Genomic DNA, 17670 nt, shown 5'->3' with positions numbered 1-17670 from the left:
ATCATCAACATGTCAACATCTTGTGTGTAGAGTATCAGGGATACTCTCTGGAAACTGTAGGAGGAGTTGATTTCACAAGCTTAGTACCCTCTCTCACAATAAGGCAAATGAAGCTCCGTAAAACAGGGGCAGTAACTCTGTCAAAATTAGTCGAAACGAAACGGGACTGCGATATGCGTATCATCAACATGTCGACATCTTGTGTGTAGAGTGTCAGGGATATTCTCTGGAAACTGTAGGAGGAGTTGATTTCACAAGCTTAGTACCCTCTCTCACAATAAGGCAAATGAAGCTCCGTAAAACAGGGGCAGATACTCTGTCAAAATTAGTTGTAACGAAACGGGACTGCGATATGCCTATCATCAACATGTTGACATCTTGTGTGTAGAGTGTCAGGGATATTCTCTAGAAACTGTAGGAGGAGTTGATTTCACAAGCTTAGTACCCTCTCTCACAATAAGGCAAATGAAGCTCCGTAAAACAGGGGCAGTAACTCTGTCAAAATTAGTCGAAACGAAACGGGACTGTGATATGCGTATCATCAACATGTCGACATCTTGTGTGCAGAGTGTCAGGGATATTTTCTGGAAACTGTAGGAGGAGTTGATTTCACAAGCTTAGTACCCTCTGTGGGACGGACAGATGGACGGACGGACGTACTGCGCCACGACATAATCCCCCTTCGGCCATTTCTGGCCCGTCGGGGGATAAAAACTGAAAGAATTAGGGGGATCAAAATACCCCCTACACTTTGTTATATGTCTGAAGAATCAGGGTCTATCTAGTTTTGTGTCCTGTGTGTTCAGAATAGTTTGGGTGGATCCTAGGCATGAAAATGGGAGTCCGAGGATGACCGCAGTGACCAACTTACATCTAGAGACTGGCAACATGTGGCACACTTCGCTGGACACCATGACATGTATAACATTTTGCATGGTCTGAATGAACAGCAGGACAGGACAGTCGGAGCTTTGACTGTAAGTCTTATTACATGTTCAGTTTCAAATGAAATTAAGAGACTATCAATTTGGTCTAACATTAATCTAATTTTCAAACACTGTTGGTTTATCTCCTAATTAAACATTTGTAAAAGGGGGTGCTAGGGTCCTAAAGGTTTTCTCCCATAGTATTTGAATCCAAGGACCCTGAACATTAGTCTTTCAACAGTCTTTCAACAGTCTTTCAACAGTCTTTCAATAGTCTTTCAACAGTCTTTCAATAGTCTTTCAACAAGGACCTCTTCACTTTCATGCTTAATTTCAAACATAGATATGTATTTCTGTTTTAATAGAATGGGTAATGTGGATGTGGCAATACAGACCTGCTTGGATCAGCTTGGCACACAGCTTGTCATGGCCTCTGTGGGCAGCTATACAGAGGGCAACAAAAGCTCTCTCCTCGTACCAAGCTCTTCGAGATCTCTTTATCATGTACTCACTGTTGGGTGTCTTATAATCACTTGGATGAGTCACACCCAGACTGAAGACCTGTTCAAAAAACGAATAACCATCTGATAGATACTATAACGGGTGTGGGAGCAATACTGCCATAAACTTCACCCCCCATCCCCCAGACACAAGGACAACTGTCACAAGCATACAATGTCTGACCCTTTCCCCATGTTGAAGCATATTGACAAAAAACATACCTTGTACTTACTTACCTTTTGTTGAAAAAAAACCAAACTCCATTGCAAACATCAGACATAAACACAACATATATCCCCGTGTTATGGGTTTTCGGACGCTGAAGAAACATTCATAGTTTTCTCGCTAATCACATGGACAACTGTAAAACTTCTCATTCACTTATAGGTTAAAAGACAACTTTATCTGAAAAACAAGCCATCATCTGAGTATTTACAATTTCTGTGTGACGCCACACCCCACGTTATAGTGCAAGTATTCGTGATAGAAAACATATGATGTCCGAAAACATATGATACTTCTGAAAGCTCTGACCGAAAACAGGACAATCCGCGACGGTTGTCGGGTTTTCGATAACATTCTTCTGAGTGTTTTATTTAAAATCTTTGATTATATTTTTACGAGGAAGATGATTTTTCCCGAGGACTACTGTTTTAAAAAATGTGATTTTCCGCATTTCTATGGAGATTTCACATCCCTGCAAACTGCTACTGTAGCAATGTTTACAGATGTCCAACTGCAAACTAGTACACTTAAAACAAACATTGTGTATATCATTGAAATTTGATCATATTGAATATCAAATCATAGCTTTTAATTTTAAATACCATTGTGGTCTTAAACTTGGTTTTAGTAATCATAATATTAGTAAGAAATGATAAGTGTTGAACTGTTCTTCACATTTTCTTGGGGGCACGGATGGCCCATTCATTAAAGTACCGCAATTGATTTTGAAGAGCTGCATACCTTGGGAACGCCAAAAAACTATGATTGTGGGTTCGAATCCTGGTTCACACCCATTATGTTTCTAGGTTTGTCAGCACCATGCTCATGCTCGTGGGTTTCACCAAAGTGGTAAACGTCTGAGACCTGCATCACTTCAGGCATTCCTCCCACACTAAGCTGACACGCCGTGACATGACTGGAATACTTTTTAAAGCGGCGTTTAACCCAACTTACTCACAGTTTCTTACCCATTCGTCATCATTTGCTGCTACTGCTTCCAGTAAATCTCTCCACTGAGACCACACCCTCATCAGAAGTGTCGCTCCAGGTACAATGTCGTTAGATCGTATATCCATGTGTTCTAGCAAGTCTCCTACAACATAATATTGAAGCAAGTAGAGTAGTCAGTGCCATCTTTGAGTCCATTACTCGACACATGTCATGTGGAATCACTTGCAATTTAAAGATTTAAAGCTTAACATTCAAAAATTATTGGCTTTTACTACTACTGGATAATCTTTCTAGGGTTTGCTAAACAAGTCAAACAATCTGCTGATAGAGCTAAAGACTGACAGTGACTTAATGGTGGATATTTAGAGTGCATTAAAAAATCCCATAAGTTCTATATCAGTATGACCATGATGACTGGAAACTGTATGCGTGTAGTCAACATGGTCAATTGTTTCTGATGAGTCGTTGTTGGGTCCAATGCCCTTATATCATTATTTCCCCTGATGTCTGATTCATGAACCGAAACAAGGAGCTTGACAGGGGTGCCCTAGCCATGCTAGCCTGCTGATTCACAGTCAAATCCCACTGAATTACTTTGGTTAGACTGCAGTATTTGGGTCCCCAAACCGGAATGAACATTTTTACGGAAGTTGTCGAATAAAAAACATTCCACTCATGCACACTTCGTTATTTACAGTCGAAGTGAGAGGAATAGTAGTAAAAACATTACTTTTTATAAAACACAACTCAAAGTGATCATGGTGATGCAAGTCAGAGGCTTGGATTCAAACCATTTTCCAAACTGAACTCTTCAAGGCCAGTGAACTCTACTGTCACTGGGCAGCCTCAAACTGGGCGTGCTTATTACACAAACAACATATTAAATCGTGGAAGGCATTTACAATGTTGATTTGGTCATCTCTAGTATTGTCTGCCATGTCTAACAGCATTGACTAATACCATCTCAACATTTTTACTTAAGCTTGCTTCCTCATAGTCAAAGATAATGATTATGTGTAGAATGTACGTTTTCCGGTTCCCATCTTTCTGTACTGTATATGTTGTTTGATAATTTTTCAATTCATGTCTTATGACCATGATGACAAGGACGTTATAGGGTTGTGAACATGGGGAAGGGGGTTTTACCAACTCCTCGTCATAAGGTTTGATAGATTGGGTGTCAGGGGCAGGGATAGGGGGGTAGGCAAAGTACATGACTCCCATGATTATTTGATCACTTTAAAATAGTATGTGTATCACATCATATTCAAAACCTTTTACAAAGGCTTATCTGAGATGATACATTGATGATATCAGGATAATCTAGAATATTTTCTTACCTTCATCAAGGTAACTTATCCTTTGCATATTTATTGGTATCCCTGTTGCAAATTCCATGTAATCCTTCAATTCAGATATTTTCATGTCACTGTAAACATTCTTCAGCGGAAATACTTCATCTGTGGCCTCAATTTTCACATTAATAGTAAAAGTGTTTCTATCCCGACTCGAAAATTGAGATCTGCTTCTTGCTTTGTTCGCCATTGTGAAAAGGTCACTGCACAGAAACGATCGGCAACTGCCAAGTGGAGGTCTAATACAGGCGCAATTCAATAAATAAATACCTAGCATTCATGTTTTCCCCTATCACCATTTTCAGATATTTATATCTCTACAATACATCAATTATTACGTCTCTAAGACATGTTTTCCGATCTAAATCAAAGATGAAATTCTTCTTTCTGCTGTTCAAACCTAGAAGTCGGCCATATTGTTTATGTGTGACCATAGCTGTGGACATACCGCACTCAAAATATGAACGGATCTATCAAATAGTTTTTAGTAACTCTAAGGTTAAAAAACATACATGTATTAACACATATATTTCTGAAACTAACGGCATGTCTTTTTCGTTTTTGTTTATCAAAAAAGAAAGAGTCGTGACAATTTTATCGAGTAAAACTAAGTCGATATTTTGCCTCGGTACACACTGAACGGAAGTGTCCGGAATTTACGTAAAGTTTGGAGGTCGTGTTTTGGAAGGACATCATGTTTGCTGCAGCTTGCAGAAGAGTAGTTTCGTCTGTTGTAAGTAATCGCAGAGATACAAATTGCATCTGTTTCGCATGAGCTATGCAGTTTTTCTCATCGAATATGTTAAAGTGGATGGACAATGTCGTTTTAACCTACACGTACGAGTCTAGGAGTATTTTCTACCGATAGACATGTTGTTTTTTGTTTTTCGAATTGGTGCATTGATTTGTAATGTATACAATTACAGCTTTCATGACGGGTTACAGTGCATCTTACCATAATCATTTTTGACAAGACTGCAGTATGTCGGGCGTAGTTATTTGGGCATTTTAGGGGTTGTTACCCAATCTCTATATTAACCCTTGGATCCCCTTTCCGATGAGCCCCCCTTGGAATCAGAAAAAGTTAGGCCAGTAAACATGGTAAAGTACAGAACTCCCTAGTGCAACACTACCAAAAGCCTATGTATACATGCAATATTAAAAGCTATAACTGAACTTTTAAAATTGTGTCTGAGGAGGTGTGTGATGATTCAACTAAAATTAAGTGGCATTCAGATACTCAACATGCTCAAGTATTGTATTGGAAGGTCTTCAATTTGCCCCTATTAAAAAACAAGCCTGTTTACTCTGCACATCGCTTCGTTGTCTGCTTTGCTGTGTAGAGCTCAATTGTTTTGATTTGAGAATTGAATTGGGCATGTGACGTCATTATTTCATGCCTGATTTTAAGACACACAGAACCTTTAACACACTGTCCCTTTAAACCTAATGTCTGGAGAGGACATCCAAGTGCTACAGGTGGTATTTACAGGTAGCCACTGTTTCAGTAACTAAGTAAAAACCTGCTAAATATGTTTCAGTTAAATTTCTTTCCATTCTCGTTGATGGAATATTATCCTTTCATATTCAGTCATCACGCCAAAGACCCGGGTTTGATTCCCCATATGGGTACAAAGTGTCAAGCCCATTTCTGGTGTCCCCTGCCATGATTTTGCTGGAATATTGCTAAAAGCGGCATAAAACTATACTCACTCATGTATTGTATTATGACATTACTATTATTGCTATGAAGATAAGTATTGTATTGCACCAAGAGGTATAATGACAGTCCTACTTCAAAGAGTATGATTAAAATGTTGCCCTCTCAGCAAGGGTTGTTGGAATGGCTGGTGAATGTATATTTCAAGTTCATCTATCTCTGTTTTAGGATGAGAAGTGTGAGATAACATGGTCATTTATGGTTTTAGGAGTACAAACAGAAAACAATACTATGAAAACATATGATAAAAATGTTGAAGACCACTGCATGATCATTTTCTGACAATAATATCTCAAGATCATCAGGGATTCAAGAAAGGACTGAAATGAATAACGAGAAATGGGTTTATTGTTCATGTTTTATTTCGCATGTTCTTTTGGCACACATAAACCATGCCATGATCACTGACCTCATCACAGAGGAGTTAACAATATCTTGTCATTATAAATATTGTTATTATATGTTGTTTGCTGGAGATAATCTTCTATGATTATAACAAGAATGGTTTTCATTCATTTCATTTTATCGCTTATCATGTTGTTCCATGCACATTTCACTATCATGACAAAGCTAACGATATAGACATGATAAACATGATAAACAACTGCTAAGTGAGTTGATGGATGACAATGTACATGATTTTCACATTCAGAGCCAGCAGGTCAGAAGCTTTCACCGAGCTGCTCCAGCATGCAGTGATCATTTATTTGTGGTGAGTTTACATTAGGTAACCATGGTAACGATTGTTATAACATAATGGATCATGTTATCAATACAGTAAATCAATGTGGTAATAATAAAATATGCAAATGAGATCACATGGGAGGAATTCTTTTTCATAAGCAGTATACATCGATGCGATACCTACTTTCTCAATAAGAATTTTGTCTAATCATACCAATAAGATCAAAACTATTACTTTTTATCTGTAGTCTCAGGACAATGAGGACTAAGTGATGAGTGGCCTAACCCTGATTGTCTATTTGTTGCAGCACCGGGATACACCCATCAACAATCCTGATATCAAGTTTGAATTCTCACAAGAGAATATAGATGTAAGTTATTACAGAAATGGTTCTATCATTAGTATCAAGATTTAGATTAAACTCAATACTGTTTGATCATAAAAACTTGTAGTGTTGAAGATGAGTGGTTAATTATGTTATCACATCAGTAGCTTGGAAATGTTTCTAAGGGTTGGAACCTCCTAATGTCATTGTTTCATATGTTGAATCTGCTCTTGTCTCGTTTTATAAGCATGATAAGAGGCAAAAAAAGAGCAATATCGGCCATAAACTTTGTCTTCCGACATTATTGCTTTTTACGGGTCTATTAACACCTTATAATGCTCATATAAAGTCTATAGTTGTATGTTATCGTTGCAGAGGTGCAATGTCATAATTGCCAACTACCCTGAAGGTCATGAATCTGCTGCAGTGATTCCCATGCTGGACCTGGCCCAGAGGCAACATGGTAATTGCAGAGTTATGCCCCTTTGCTCAATAAGCATACATTTGACTTATGCCTGAGATCCCCTATGTGTTTTAACAATTTATGGTATCAAGAGATAAGAAAAGAGCAGTTAACAAGAACCTTTCAATTTACTAAATTTAACATAGGCCAATATCATATGGAGCATGTTTTATCAAGGGTTGCCTTTTTGACAAATGTGATGAACATTGATCATGTTGATACATTCCAGTAATCAATTATCATATGGCACACATGTAATATAAGTTTCAGACACAAGCATGACAAGTGAAACACAAATTCATTCAAAGATATTTAAGAAAAAAATGCTATGGTAATGGTAATAATAGGACAGAATTTTGTCCCTTGAGAATAGGCAAGTGAAAGGCATATCATAATGAAGAGTAGAAGACCGTGAGAAAGGTTCTATCATGATATTTGTGTCTACAACGTTGTGTTCCAGGCTGGCTCCCTATATCTGCCATGCACACAGTGGCTGAAATGTTGAAAATGCCACGGATGAGAGTTTATGAGGTTGCTACATTCTACACCATGTTTAACAGGTGAGGTTGCTACATTCTACACCATGTTTAACTGGTGAGGTTGCTACATTCTACACCATGTTTAACAGGTGAGGTTGCTACCTTCTACACCATGTTTAACAGGTGAGGTTGCTACATTCTACACCAGACCGCCTCCGTGGTCTAGTGGTAGAGGGTCCGCCCGGAGAGCGGAAGGTCCGGGGTTCGATCCCTGGCCGCGTCATCCCAAAAGACATTAAAAGATGGTACTTGTTGTTACCCTGTCTGGCGCTCGGCATTAAGGGGCTTAAACAAGGACTGGTCAGCTCGGAGTCAGTATACTGTGTCTGAGTGGGGTATTCATGTTAAACTGCGGCATGGTATCTCAGTGAGCTAGCACTATAAATCGGCATCAGTCCGGTCTAGTACAAGCAGCAACACACACACACACGTGCATGCACATCGCTATATAAGTGCAATAATCTTGGACGCGACGTTAAACCCAATTTCACCTCACCTCACATTCTACACCATGTTTAACAGGTGAGGCTGCTACATTCTACACCATGTTTAACAGGTGAGGTTGCTACATAGGTGAGGTTATTTCTTCATTTGCCCACAATGTCATTATTTTGAAACTAAATTGCACACAATGCATTTCTCCTTCTTCTTTTGATCCAGGTGTCGAAACGTCCTAAAACAAAGTTTCAAGCCTAATAAAACCATTACACCCAAACACATCCCATGGTCACCATCTTAACAATGGTACATGCACCACTGCAATCCCATGTGACCTGACCTTAAGCGACCTGATCACCTGACATACCCTGCCACATCATTCACTTTCTTATCGCGAACAGGCTGGTGTAACTGTCATTAGTGTCAATGCAGTGTGAGATAGGATAAGTATGTAAATATACAATTTATTATTAAATGTGAAGATCATTTTCTTCCCAATACCTGATCCAACCATCAATGGACCGCCTCCGTGGTAGAGCGTCCGCCGATCCCCGACCGCGTCATACGAAAAGACGTTAAAAGATGGTACTTGTTGTTACCCTGTCTGGGGCTTGGCATTAAGGGGCTAAAACAAGGACTGGTCGGCTCGGAGTCAGTATACTGTGCATGCATGTCGCTTATATAAGTGCAATAATCTTGGACGCGACGTTAAACCCCATTTCACCTCACCTCCAACCATCAATGAGCCACCCTTTGTTTTGTGTTCTGTGTACATACTGTAGTCTATAACTTGATCCAGATTATCTTCTAATGATTCATTATCATGTAAATTATCATGTATCAAATGAACATCTTTAGTTCAGGGGGCACGGGTGGCCCAGTCGTCTATGGCGCTGCGATTCGCTGTGCAGAGTTGCGTCCCTTGGGCACGCCAGAAACCTATGATTGTGAGTTCGAATCCTGGTTCACCCCAGTTATGTTTCTAGGTTTGTCAGCACCTTACCCGTGCTCGTGGGTTTCACCGAAGTGGTAAATGCCTAAGACCTGCATCACTTCGGGCTTTCCTCCCACATTAAGCTGACACGCCGCGATATAACTGGAATACTGTTAAAAGCGGCGTTAAACCCAACTCACTATTTCACTCATTAGTTCATATAATAATGAATGCTTTATATTTCCCAAGGGAGCCTGTCGGCAAGTACTTTGTGCAGATCTGCACCACAACACCCTGCCAGCTTGGAGGAGTCGGGTCTGATGTCATTTTAGAATGTATCAAGAAAAATTTAGGTAAATTGCTGTATACATGATATACCTGCAGGCTGTGGGACATATTGTATTGTGCCTTCTATCTTTACATATGATACAATATGTGTATATGTTAACATGGCTGTGTAAGAATACTTAAAATTTCCTCATGAAAACAGTATACAAGAATACTCATCTTCAATTATCCAGTGTACTGTTTCTATGGGTGAAATGATACTGCAAGGTCATGTTTCAAATATGTATCACAATATATAGGTCACGATATGATACATATCACAATAAATACGTATCATATTGTGACCTATATGTGAAAAATATGATATGGAGAATTTCTGAGTATCACGAATATGTTGACATGTGTGGAATGTTTGATAAGTCTGTCATGTCTACTGTCTTGTGTTACAGTTTAACCATGTTAACGCTTTTGTTTTAACTTACGGTCCGTAAACTAATTAAAACAAAAACGATAAATCAGGAAAGAAGAAAATAAATCAAAATACCACCGTGTCTTATAGCCCCATTCAGCAATAACGTATATCACAAATTGTTGTCATGCATGCCCCCACACAAGATAGTAAACTCGAATCGACAGCATATTTAAGTAATTGGTCAGGATCCTGGTTATCATGACATTGAATTATAATTTATTGATTTTTTATTACCTACTGACCATATGTTTACATAACACAAAAGACTAAAAAGTTATTTGAAAGTGTGGGATGTTTTTGTTTTTGTTTTGTTTTTTGTTTTTTACCACTAATGCCCAAGTTTTGAGAGAGAATCTGTAAACCAACTAACAGGAAGAAAGAGACCCTATCTATTTGTATGCACAGGTTTTGTATGGTGAAAAATAAGGTGCGTTAATCAGAATGTTTTTATGTTTTTGGGTTTGGAATCTGTAAACTCAATTGTTTTGAGAGAAAAAACCTCTTAACTCCTGACTGTGCAGTCTGTCACTCTGTGGCAGGGACTCCTTCCATAAAGTGATCTTAGCACAAAAGTTATTGTAACTCACTTACTTCAACAGTCACTTTATGGTAGCGCTAAGATCACTTTGTGTGGAATATATACTGACATCCGTGTACAACCCCCAACACTTGTGTTATCCATGTACCTGCAGGTATCGATGTTGGTCAGACAACTAAAGATGGGATGTTCTCTCTCATGGAGGTGGAGTGTCTTGGAGCCTGTATCAACGCTCCCATGGTACAGATCAACGATAACTACTATGTACGTGGGTGGCAGAGAAGTTTTATATCTAAGTTAACACTTCTAGTGGCAGTATCATGTTGTACTAAAAAGCCTGATATAAGCGTGATTGGATTGCCACTGGACCAATTACTACCATATTTTGCAGGATGTCACAATTTGCCATAGATAATCAGACAAAGTTATCATCATGTTTTCTTTAATGTCATTAGTGATTAGGATTTGGCATTGTTTTCACAATATTTCAGTTTGAGTTAATCTACAGTATATGCATGTAATAAAATCAGCATTAGAAATTGGCACTTGTCCTACAGTCCTTGCCAAACTGCCCAATATTTGAGGTGTCATAAGGACTGGTAGAAATTTGCCATTATTAAGGGTTTTGCTAAATGTTATCATTATAAGGACTAGTTTACTAAAACAGTTAATTTCTATCATTGGAAATGTTGCTGTAGTCAATGGTAGCAGACCCCTGTGGGGATTCTGGGTTAGAATTGGTCCCTACTAACCTATGCAGGTCATGAGAGGTGACTTAGTTGATGGCATGTCATTGTAGGGCTTGGATAGTTGCTCACAATTTCAATCACTGGATTGTGTGGTCCAGATTTGATCACCTACAGGCTGCTGTCATATAGCTGCAATAATGCTGAGTGTTGGCTTAAGACATACATGCACGCAAACACACGCAAATGATACTGACATGTCTTATATGCTGGAAATATGTCTGAGTTTGTGTGGTTTGTTACAGGAGGACCTGACAGTTGGTGACATGGACAAAATACTGAATGAAATCAAGTCAGGCAAGATGCCACAGGCAGGGCCTCAGTAAGTACAAGCCTGTCAAACGTTAATGACATTAGAGATTACTCTTCAAAATGGCCTGGGAATCTATTGGGCACATGTCATTAAAGGTCAAGGTCATGAAATAGAAAAAAACCTGAAGTTACACCTCAAAAAAGTATTGGTGCATTTCTCTGTGGTTTACGGCTTCTCTAGGATGGGGCACTTTTTAAAAACATTGTTTTACCTTACCTGATGCTACACCTATAGCACTGTGTAGCGTCAGGTAAGTATAAAAACAATGCATTTAATCAGAAATGCTCATGTTTTACCTTACCTCACACTACACAGTGCTATAGGTGTAGCATCAGGTAAGTATAAACACATTGCATTTAATTAGAAATGCTCATTTTTGTTTTACCTCTAGCATGTCTACAGCCAATAATCCTACCACATCAAATGTTGATGCTAGATCTATCAAAGGTCAAGGTCACAAGGGTAGACACCATTAATTATGTCCAACTTGTTGCTGATCATTTCAGACAAGACATTTATGTGAAATAACTAGCTTTAAGGATAAAACAACTAGCCAACCCAGGTTTTCACTAGCCTCTAACAAACAGACAAGTGGCCATGTCTATCCCTGGGTCATCTTTGAGGTTATTGTGAAGCATGATTGTATGTGTTGCGCATTTACTTGAGACTTGGCAGTTCTGTCTTTAGAAGTTGTCCTGATTGAGGTCAAGGTCAAGAAATAATGTTGTATTATGTGACATCGGAAGCATTGAAGAAATGGCAGTGATTCAAGGTTCTTACTTTGGTCTGTGTGCAGGAGTGGACAGGATTGGCGCTTTTCCTCAGAGCCAAAAGGAGGGCTGACAAGTCTGACAGAACCCCCAAAAGGACCTGGCTTCGGCTTGCAGGAGGGGCTATGAGTGGGTGTGTGTGTAGATGGTGATATGGAGTGCACTGACATTAAAACTGAGCTGCCGACCATCAACAGAACCTGTTGAATCGAGGAGATACAGGCAGTTGTTCGTTTATTGTATGATAGAAAATAATAAATATTGTGAATATTTTCTAGTTGCATTGATCTTATTTTCAATCTGCATCAATACTTCAGGGGTATGTATGTTCCTCTTTCACCCATGACTACATGCAGCTGTCATGTAGTCTCTGTAACCGAGGAATCAGGCAGATGACTTGTTCCAGTAGGAGGAAAACCAGAGCTTAGACCAATGAGCACTTGGCCATCAATATTTCTGTGCAACCACTGGCCATAGACTTGCGTGCCCTACTATACACCTTGCTTCAATGTCGGGCAATGGTAGAGTTCATGAATGTCCATGCCATTTGACATTTGTCATTTATACACCATGCCCAATTACCTCACTAAAATAGACGCAACTCTTACGCCGCATGTCTGCCTATGTCTTCACAGGTGATGGAGGACTGAGTGAGTGAGTGAGTTTGGTTTTACGCTGCTTTTAGCAATATTCCAGCAATATCACTGCAGGGGACACCAGAAATTGGCTTCACACATTGTACCCATGTTGGGATTTGAACCTGGGTCTTCGGCATGACAAGCGAACGCTTTAACCACTAGGCTACCCGACCGCCCCTGGTGATGGAGGAAGCTAGTGTATGCAAACTGGAAGTATTTATTAAGTGTTTCAATCAACCTTCAGCAGCATTTGAAAGAAAATAAATTGCCAAGCTGCCATCAGGACCCACCGACTTTAGAAGCTGCAGGCCCTGACTCAACTCTTCGGGCCTTCATTTATAAAAGCTGCAGGTTATTGTAACAAATAAATCGACACATAAATTTACTGCAGGCCATAAGGACCCATACACATCTGAAACTACAGGCCCGACACAAGATCTACCTGTCACGGGCCTACGGGCAGGCACTTGTTTCAACACTGGCCCAGAGGTCAGCCTCCAGTAACCTTTGCTTGTCATACAGCTGACTGATGGGGATTGGGTGGTTCTCAGAATCCACCATATGCACTACAGAATAAAACAACACAGTCATGGTTCAGTGCACTGTCCTTTGACATCCAAAACTGGCTACCACACGAGATATCCTTGTGTGAGATCAAGCGATATCAACATTGTTGATATCACTGCAATGAAATTACATCACAATGCTTTGCAGACCATTGTGACGTCATTGGTTACTATGATGTCATAATCAAATGACATCACTAATGGCTCTGCTACTAAAGCTAAAGCTTTTTACACCTGAGAAACTGATTATTACTGTCTACAAACTGAAAAAGTTGGAAGAATGATGTTGCACGATAAATAAAATCTCACCCTCGTGTCTTTTGATATTAAAAATAAGGTGAGTTAGCTGTAATAACAGTACCCTTGAATATCTCTTGGTATGTAGTTGCTGTGTAAGCTATATATCACTCTGCTGTTTGTGGTTAGAGGCCACACTATTGGATCTGGTGGTCAGGCTCAGCGATTTAGTTGTACCAGACTGCATCATAAGAGGCGATTAAGGGGATCGGTTGGTCAGGTTCGCCGACATGGTCCATGCATGTCATTGTATCCCAAACGGTAGATTGACGCTCATGATGTTCATCACTGCATTGTCCCATCAAGACTCGATTATTTACAGACCATCGTCATATAGCAGGAATATTGCTGAGTGTGGTAAAAGTGAAAGCATGGGATGTTGCTCGTAATATCCGTCACTGGTTTGTCTGCCAGGATTTACCTGGCTGCAATATTGTTGACTGGTGTAATGTAACTAACAAACACCACACGTCCTGGAAGCTTCTGTTGATGACTATCACTTTCTGTCAGGTATACACCAGGAAATGTTTAGCATCATTTGTTCATTAATTTCAGCGATTCGCTTTGCAGAGTTGCGTCCCTTGGGCACGCCAGAAACCTATGATTGTGGGTTCGAATCCCGGTTCGCCCCGATTATTTTTTCTAGGTTTGTCAGCACCATAACCGTGCTCTTGGGTTTAACCGAAGCAGTAAACGTCTGAGACTTGCATCACTTCGGGCTTTCCTCCCACATTAAGCTGACAAGCCGTGATATAACTGGAATAATGTTAAAAACGGCGCTAAACCCAACTCACTCACTCACTCATTAATTTCAATGTCCTGAACTTCCCTGTATCTTTGAGTGTGTCTACAGCCGTTTCCGGTTCAAAGTTATTGCATGATCACTGCAATATTTCTCCAGATGGACGTTAGTACTGGGTCATATGATGAAAGAGATGGGGTGAAATGCGGTTAACACCCAGTCCAATATTGGGCAAGATGCCGCAGGCAGGGCCTCAGTAAGTACAAGTCTGTCATGCCGGTTTTATTGTTCTGGCCCACTGAAATACCATGCGGCAATTTAACATGGATAACTAGATGCAGTATACTGACTCTGAGCCAACCATTCCTTGTTTATCCCCTTAATGCTGGGCGCCAGACAGGGTTACAAGGAGTATCATCTTTTAACCTCTTGTATGTCGCAGTTTGAGATCGACCCACAGACCTTCCGCACTCTGGGCTGACGCTCTACCCTCTATACACCCCGGAGGGCGGACCTCTTTACAAAGTAGCGGAGGAGGTAATTGAAAGGGCATTCAAATAGCTGTAGTCATGGAACAGTCACAAAACATGTAGGCTTCGTAAGCCGGCATGAAAAGGACACTCCTGAACAAATGAAAGGTTTTGTTCCACACCGCATTTCACTATTATGACGTCATACCGCTCGTGCGCCAAATTTTAAGCTCTCCGTTGTCTTTTGAACTTAAAATACACTCTTAGTGGATTATTAATATCGTGTGTTCTTCCCAAAATATATTCTCAGACATATTAAAAATATTGTAGCAACCACAGGTCTGCTGTTTGTAACCCATACTTTTACGTCATATCAAAATGCCGACCGACATAAACTGATAAAGTTTTGTTTGTTGCTTTACGCCACACTCGGCAATATTCCAGCTCTATGACGGCGGTCTGTAAATAATCGGGGCTGGACCAGACAATCCAGTGATTAACATCATGAATATAGATCCACGCAATTGGGATCGATGACATGCATCAACCAAGTCATCAAGCCAGACCACCCGATCCTGTTAGTCGCCTCTTACGACAAGCATAGTCGCTCCTTGCATGGGTTGCTGAAGACCTATTCTCTTCCCGGATCTTCACAGGTGACTGATAAAGAAGTATTTTGCTATAAATGTTATCGTCTGCGGTGATGCGGCAGCTTTTTCAATTAGAGGTGATTATTATAAATTTACAGATGAATATCATGCCATGACATATATCAACCATAGTAATATGAAAGAATCGGCAATATTCCAGCTGTATGACTGAAGTCTGTAATTAATCAAGTCTGGAACAGACACATCAGTGATTGATGATATGACCAACGATCCACACATTCAGGGTAAGATGACACGCAGTCAGCGAACGTGACCACTTGATTCATTTAGTCGCTCTTACGACAGCCATGTACTAACCCGGAGTCGCCCAGTGGAACAATAGTTATAAGCAATATGAAGAGGAATATGGTGAAAAACAAAAGTTTGGTTTGGTTTGGTTTGTTTGTTGTTTAACGCCGCACCCAGCAATATTCCAGCTATATGGCGGCGGTCTGTAAATAATCGAGTCTGGACCAGATAATCCAGTGATTGATATCATGAGCATCGATCCACGCAATCGGGATCGATGACATGCATCAACCAAGTCAGCGAGCCTGACCACCCGATGCCTCCAGTCGCCTTTTACGAAAAGCATAGTCGCCTTTTACGGCAAGCATGGGTTGCTGAAAAACAAAAGAACACTGGCTAGAGATCGGTAATCTGTCTTCCAGACCCTGGAGAATAAAGTTAAAAAATATAACCAAATAAAGTCTAGAATGATTGGCAAGTCGACATTGCCTAAGCTTTGACATTAAACATTGTTCTGGTCTTCATTTAGATTTGATTTTTGATTTTGTAGACATATATTTTTAATATAACTTTATTTCTTGGACTAAATGTCAGTCTACCAGGTTGGTTGGTTGGTTGTTTTACGCCGCACTCCAGCAATATTCCAGCTATATGACGGCGTTCTGTAAATAAATCGAGTCTGGACCAGACAATCCAGTGATTTATATCATGAGCATCGATCCACGCAATTTGAATCAATGACATGCTTCAACCAATTCAGCGAGCCTGACCACCCGATCCGTTAGTCGCCTCTTACGATAAGCATAGTCGCCTTTACGCCAAGCATTGGTTGCTGAAGACCTGTTCTACCCCGGATCTTCACGTTTCCAGTCTACCAAGTCGGAAGTATGACGTAACATATGGTGCTTGAACCAATGTCTGCTCTGTATATTTCATAAAACATGATTCGACTTTAATCAGAAACGGTGAGGTGAAATGGGGTTTAACGTCGCGTCCAAGATTATTGCATTTGTATAGCGACGTGCATGCACGTGTATGCGTGCGTGGGTGGCTGCTTGTACTAGTCCGGACTGATGCCGATTTATAGTGCTAGCACACTGAGATACCATGCCCCACTCAGACACAGTATACTGACTCCGAGCCGACCAGTCCTTGTTTAAGCCCCTTAATGCCGAGCGCCAGACAGGGTAACAACAAGTACCATCTTTTAACGTCTTTTGGTATGACCCGTCGGGGATCGAACCCCGGACCTTCCGCTCTCCGGGCGGACGCTCTACCATTAGACCACGGAGGCGGTCTAGTCAGAAACGACAATCATTGGAAGCAATATATTTTTTCAAAGAGATGCACATCTTTGCCAGCAGTCGGATCATGTCATGTGTCATTCTCAAGTCACTGCGGGGGCTGTTGGTCGCCCTGTATTCACATCGACCAGTTTGATACCGGCAATGTCTGTGTCAACCCTCCAGCATCAATCACATGTAATGCATTGCTGTGAAGCGCGTTCCGACGACAGTTTGCGGGATCCCAGTGAAACTGATAGTGTGTAATGGCAGTGAAATATTCGCCACACGTGCCAGGTATATGTATCACCGACGCGCCATTGCCGTGCTAACAAGCGAAGTCAGAGGAAGCCGTTTCAGTGCCGACGCGTGGTGTCTCATTACTGCATTATCAGACAATCATTTAACATTTCTCTGATGGAGTACATAGAACACTGACTGTCGAATATGAATAATGATTATGATGATTATAATAGACGGTAGTAATAATGATGCAATCCTAGTCGAGTAGTGTACCAGAAACCTATGATTGTGGATTCGAATCCCAGCTCGCCCCGATTATGTTTCTAGGTTTGTCAGCACCATA

The 17670-nt window shown here is 40.5% G+C and overlaps 2 protein-coding genes across 4 annotated transcripts in view; one reads left to right on the top strand and one right to left on the bottom strand.

The window, feature by feature from the left end:
- LOC124112517 (ankyrin repeat, SAM and basic leucine zipper domain-containing protein 1-like) overlaps positions 1 to 4415 on the bottom strand; it is a 29018-nt gene extending 24603 nt beyond the window's left edge. For all 3 annotated transcript variants that reach the window (XM_046472676.2, XM_046472678.2, XM_046472677.2), the window contains exons 1-3: positions 3944 to 4415; positions 2621 to 2745; positions 1322 to 1487 (exon numbers count right to left, since the gene is read on the bottom strand). In XM_046472676.2, coding sequence (XP_046328632.2) covers positions 1322 to 1487; positions 2621 to 2745; positions 3944 to 4235 — 583 coding nt within the window. In that variant the 5' untranslated portion in view covers positions 4236 to 4415. The remainder of the gene's footprint in view (positions 1 to 1321; positions 1488 to 2620; positions 2746 to 3943) is intronic.
- A 143-nt stretch (positions 4416 to 4558) lies between these two features.
- Positions 4559 to 12462, top strand: LOC124112518 (NADH dehydrogenase [ubiquinone] flavoprotein 2, mitochondrial-like). The gene is made up of 9 exons (XM_046472679.2): positions 4559 to 4691; positions 6331 to 6390; positions 6671 to 6733; positions 7064 to 7151; positions 7612 to 7711; positions 9312 to 9415; positions 10515 to 10624; positions 11352 to 11428; positions 12216 to 12462. The coding sequence occupies exons 1-9, from the start codon at positions 4653 to 4655 to the stop codon at positions 12316 to 12318; spliced, it is 744 nt and encodes a 247-aa protein (XP_046328635.2). The 5' UTR covers positions 4559 to 4652; the 3' UTR covers positions 12319 to 12462.
- The last annotated feature ends 5208 nt before the right edge of the window (positions 12463 to 17670 follow it).

This window comes from Haliotis rufescens, unplaced genomic scaffold, assembly GCF_023055435.1.
Source record: "Haliotis rufescens isolate VD_foot unplaced genomic scaffold, xgHalRufe1.0.p SCAF_17, whole genome shotgun sequence".
Taxonomy (NCBI): Eukaryota; Metazoa; Mollusca; class Gastropoda; order Lepetellida; family Haliotidae; genus Haliotis; species Haliotis rufescens.
This window is presented reverse-complemented; position numbering and strand designations above follow the sequence as displayed.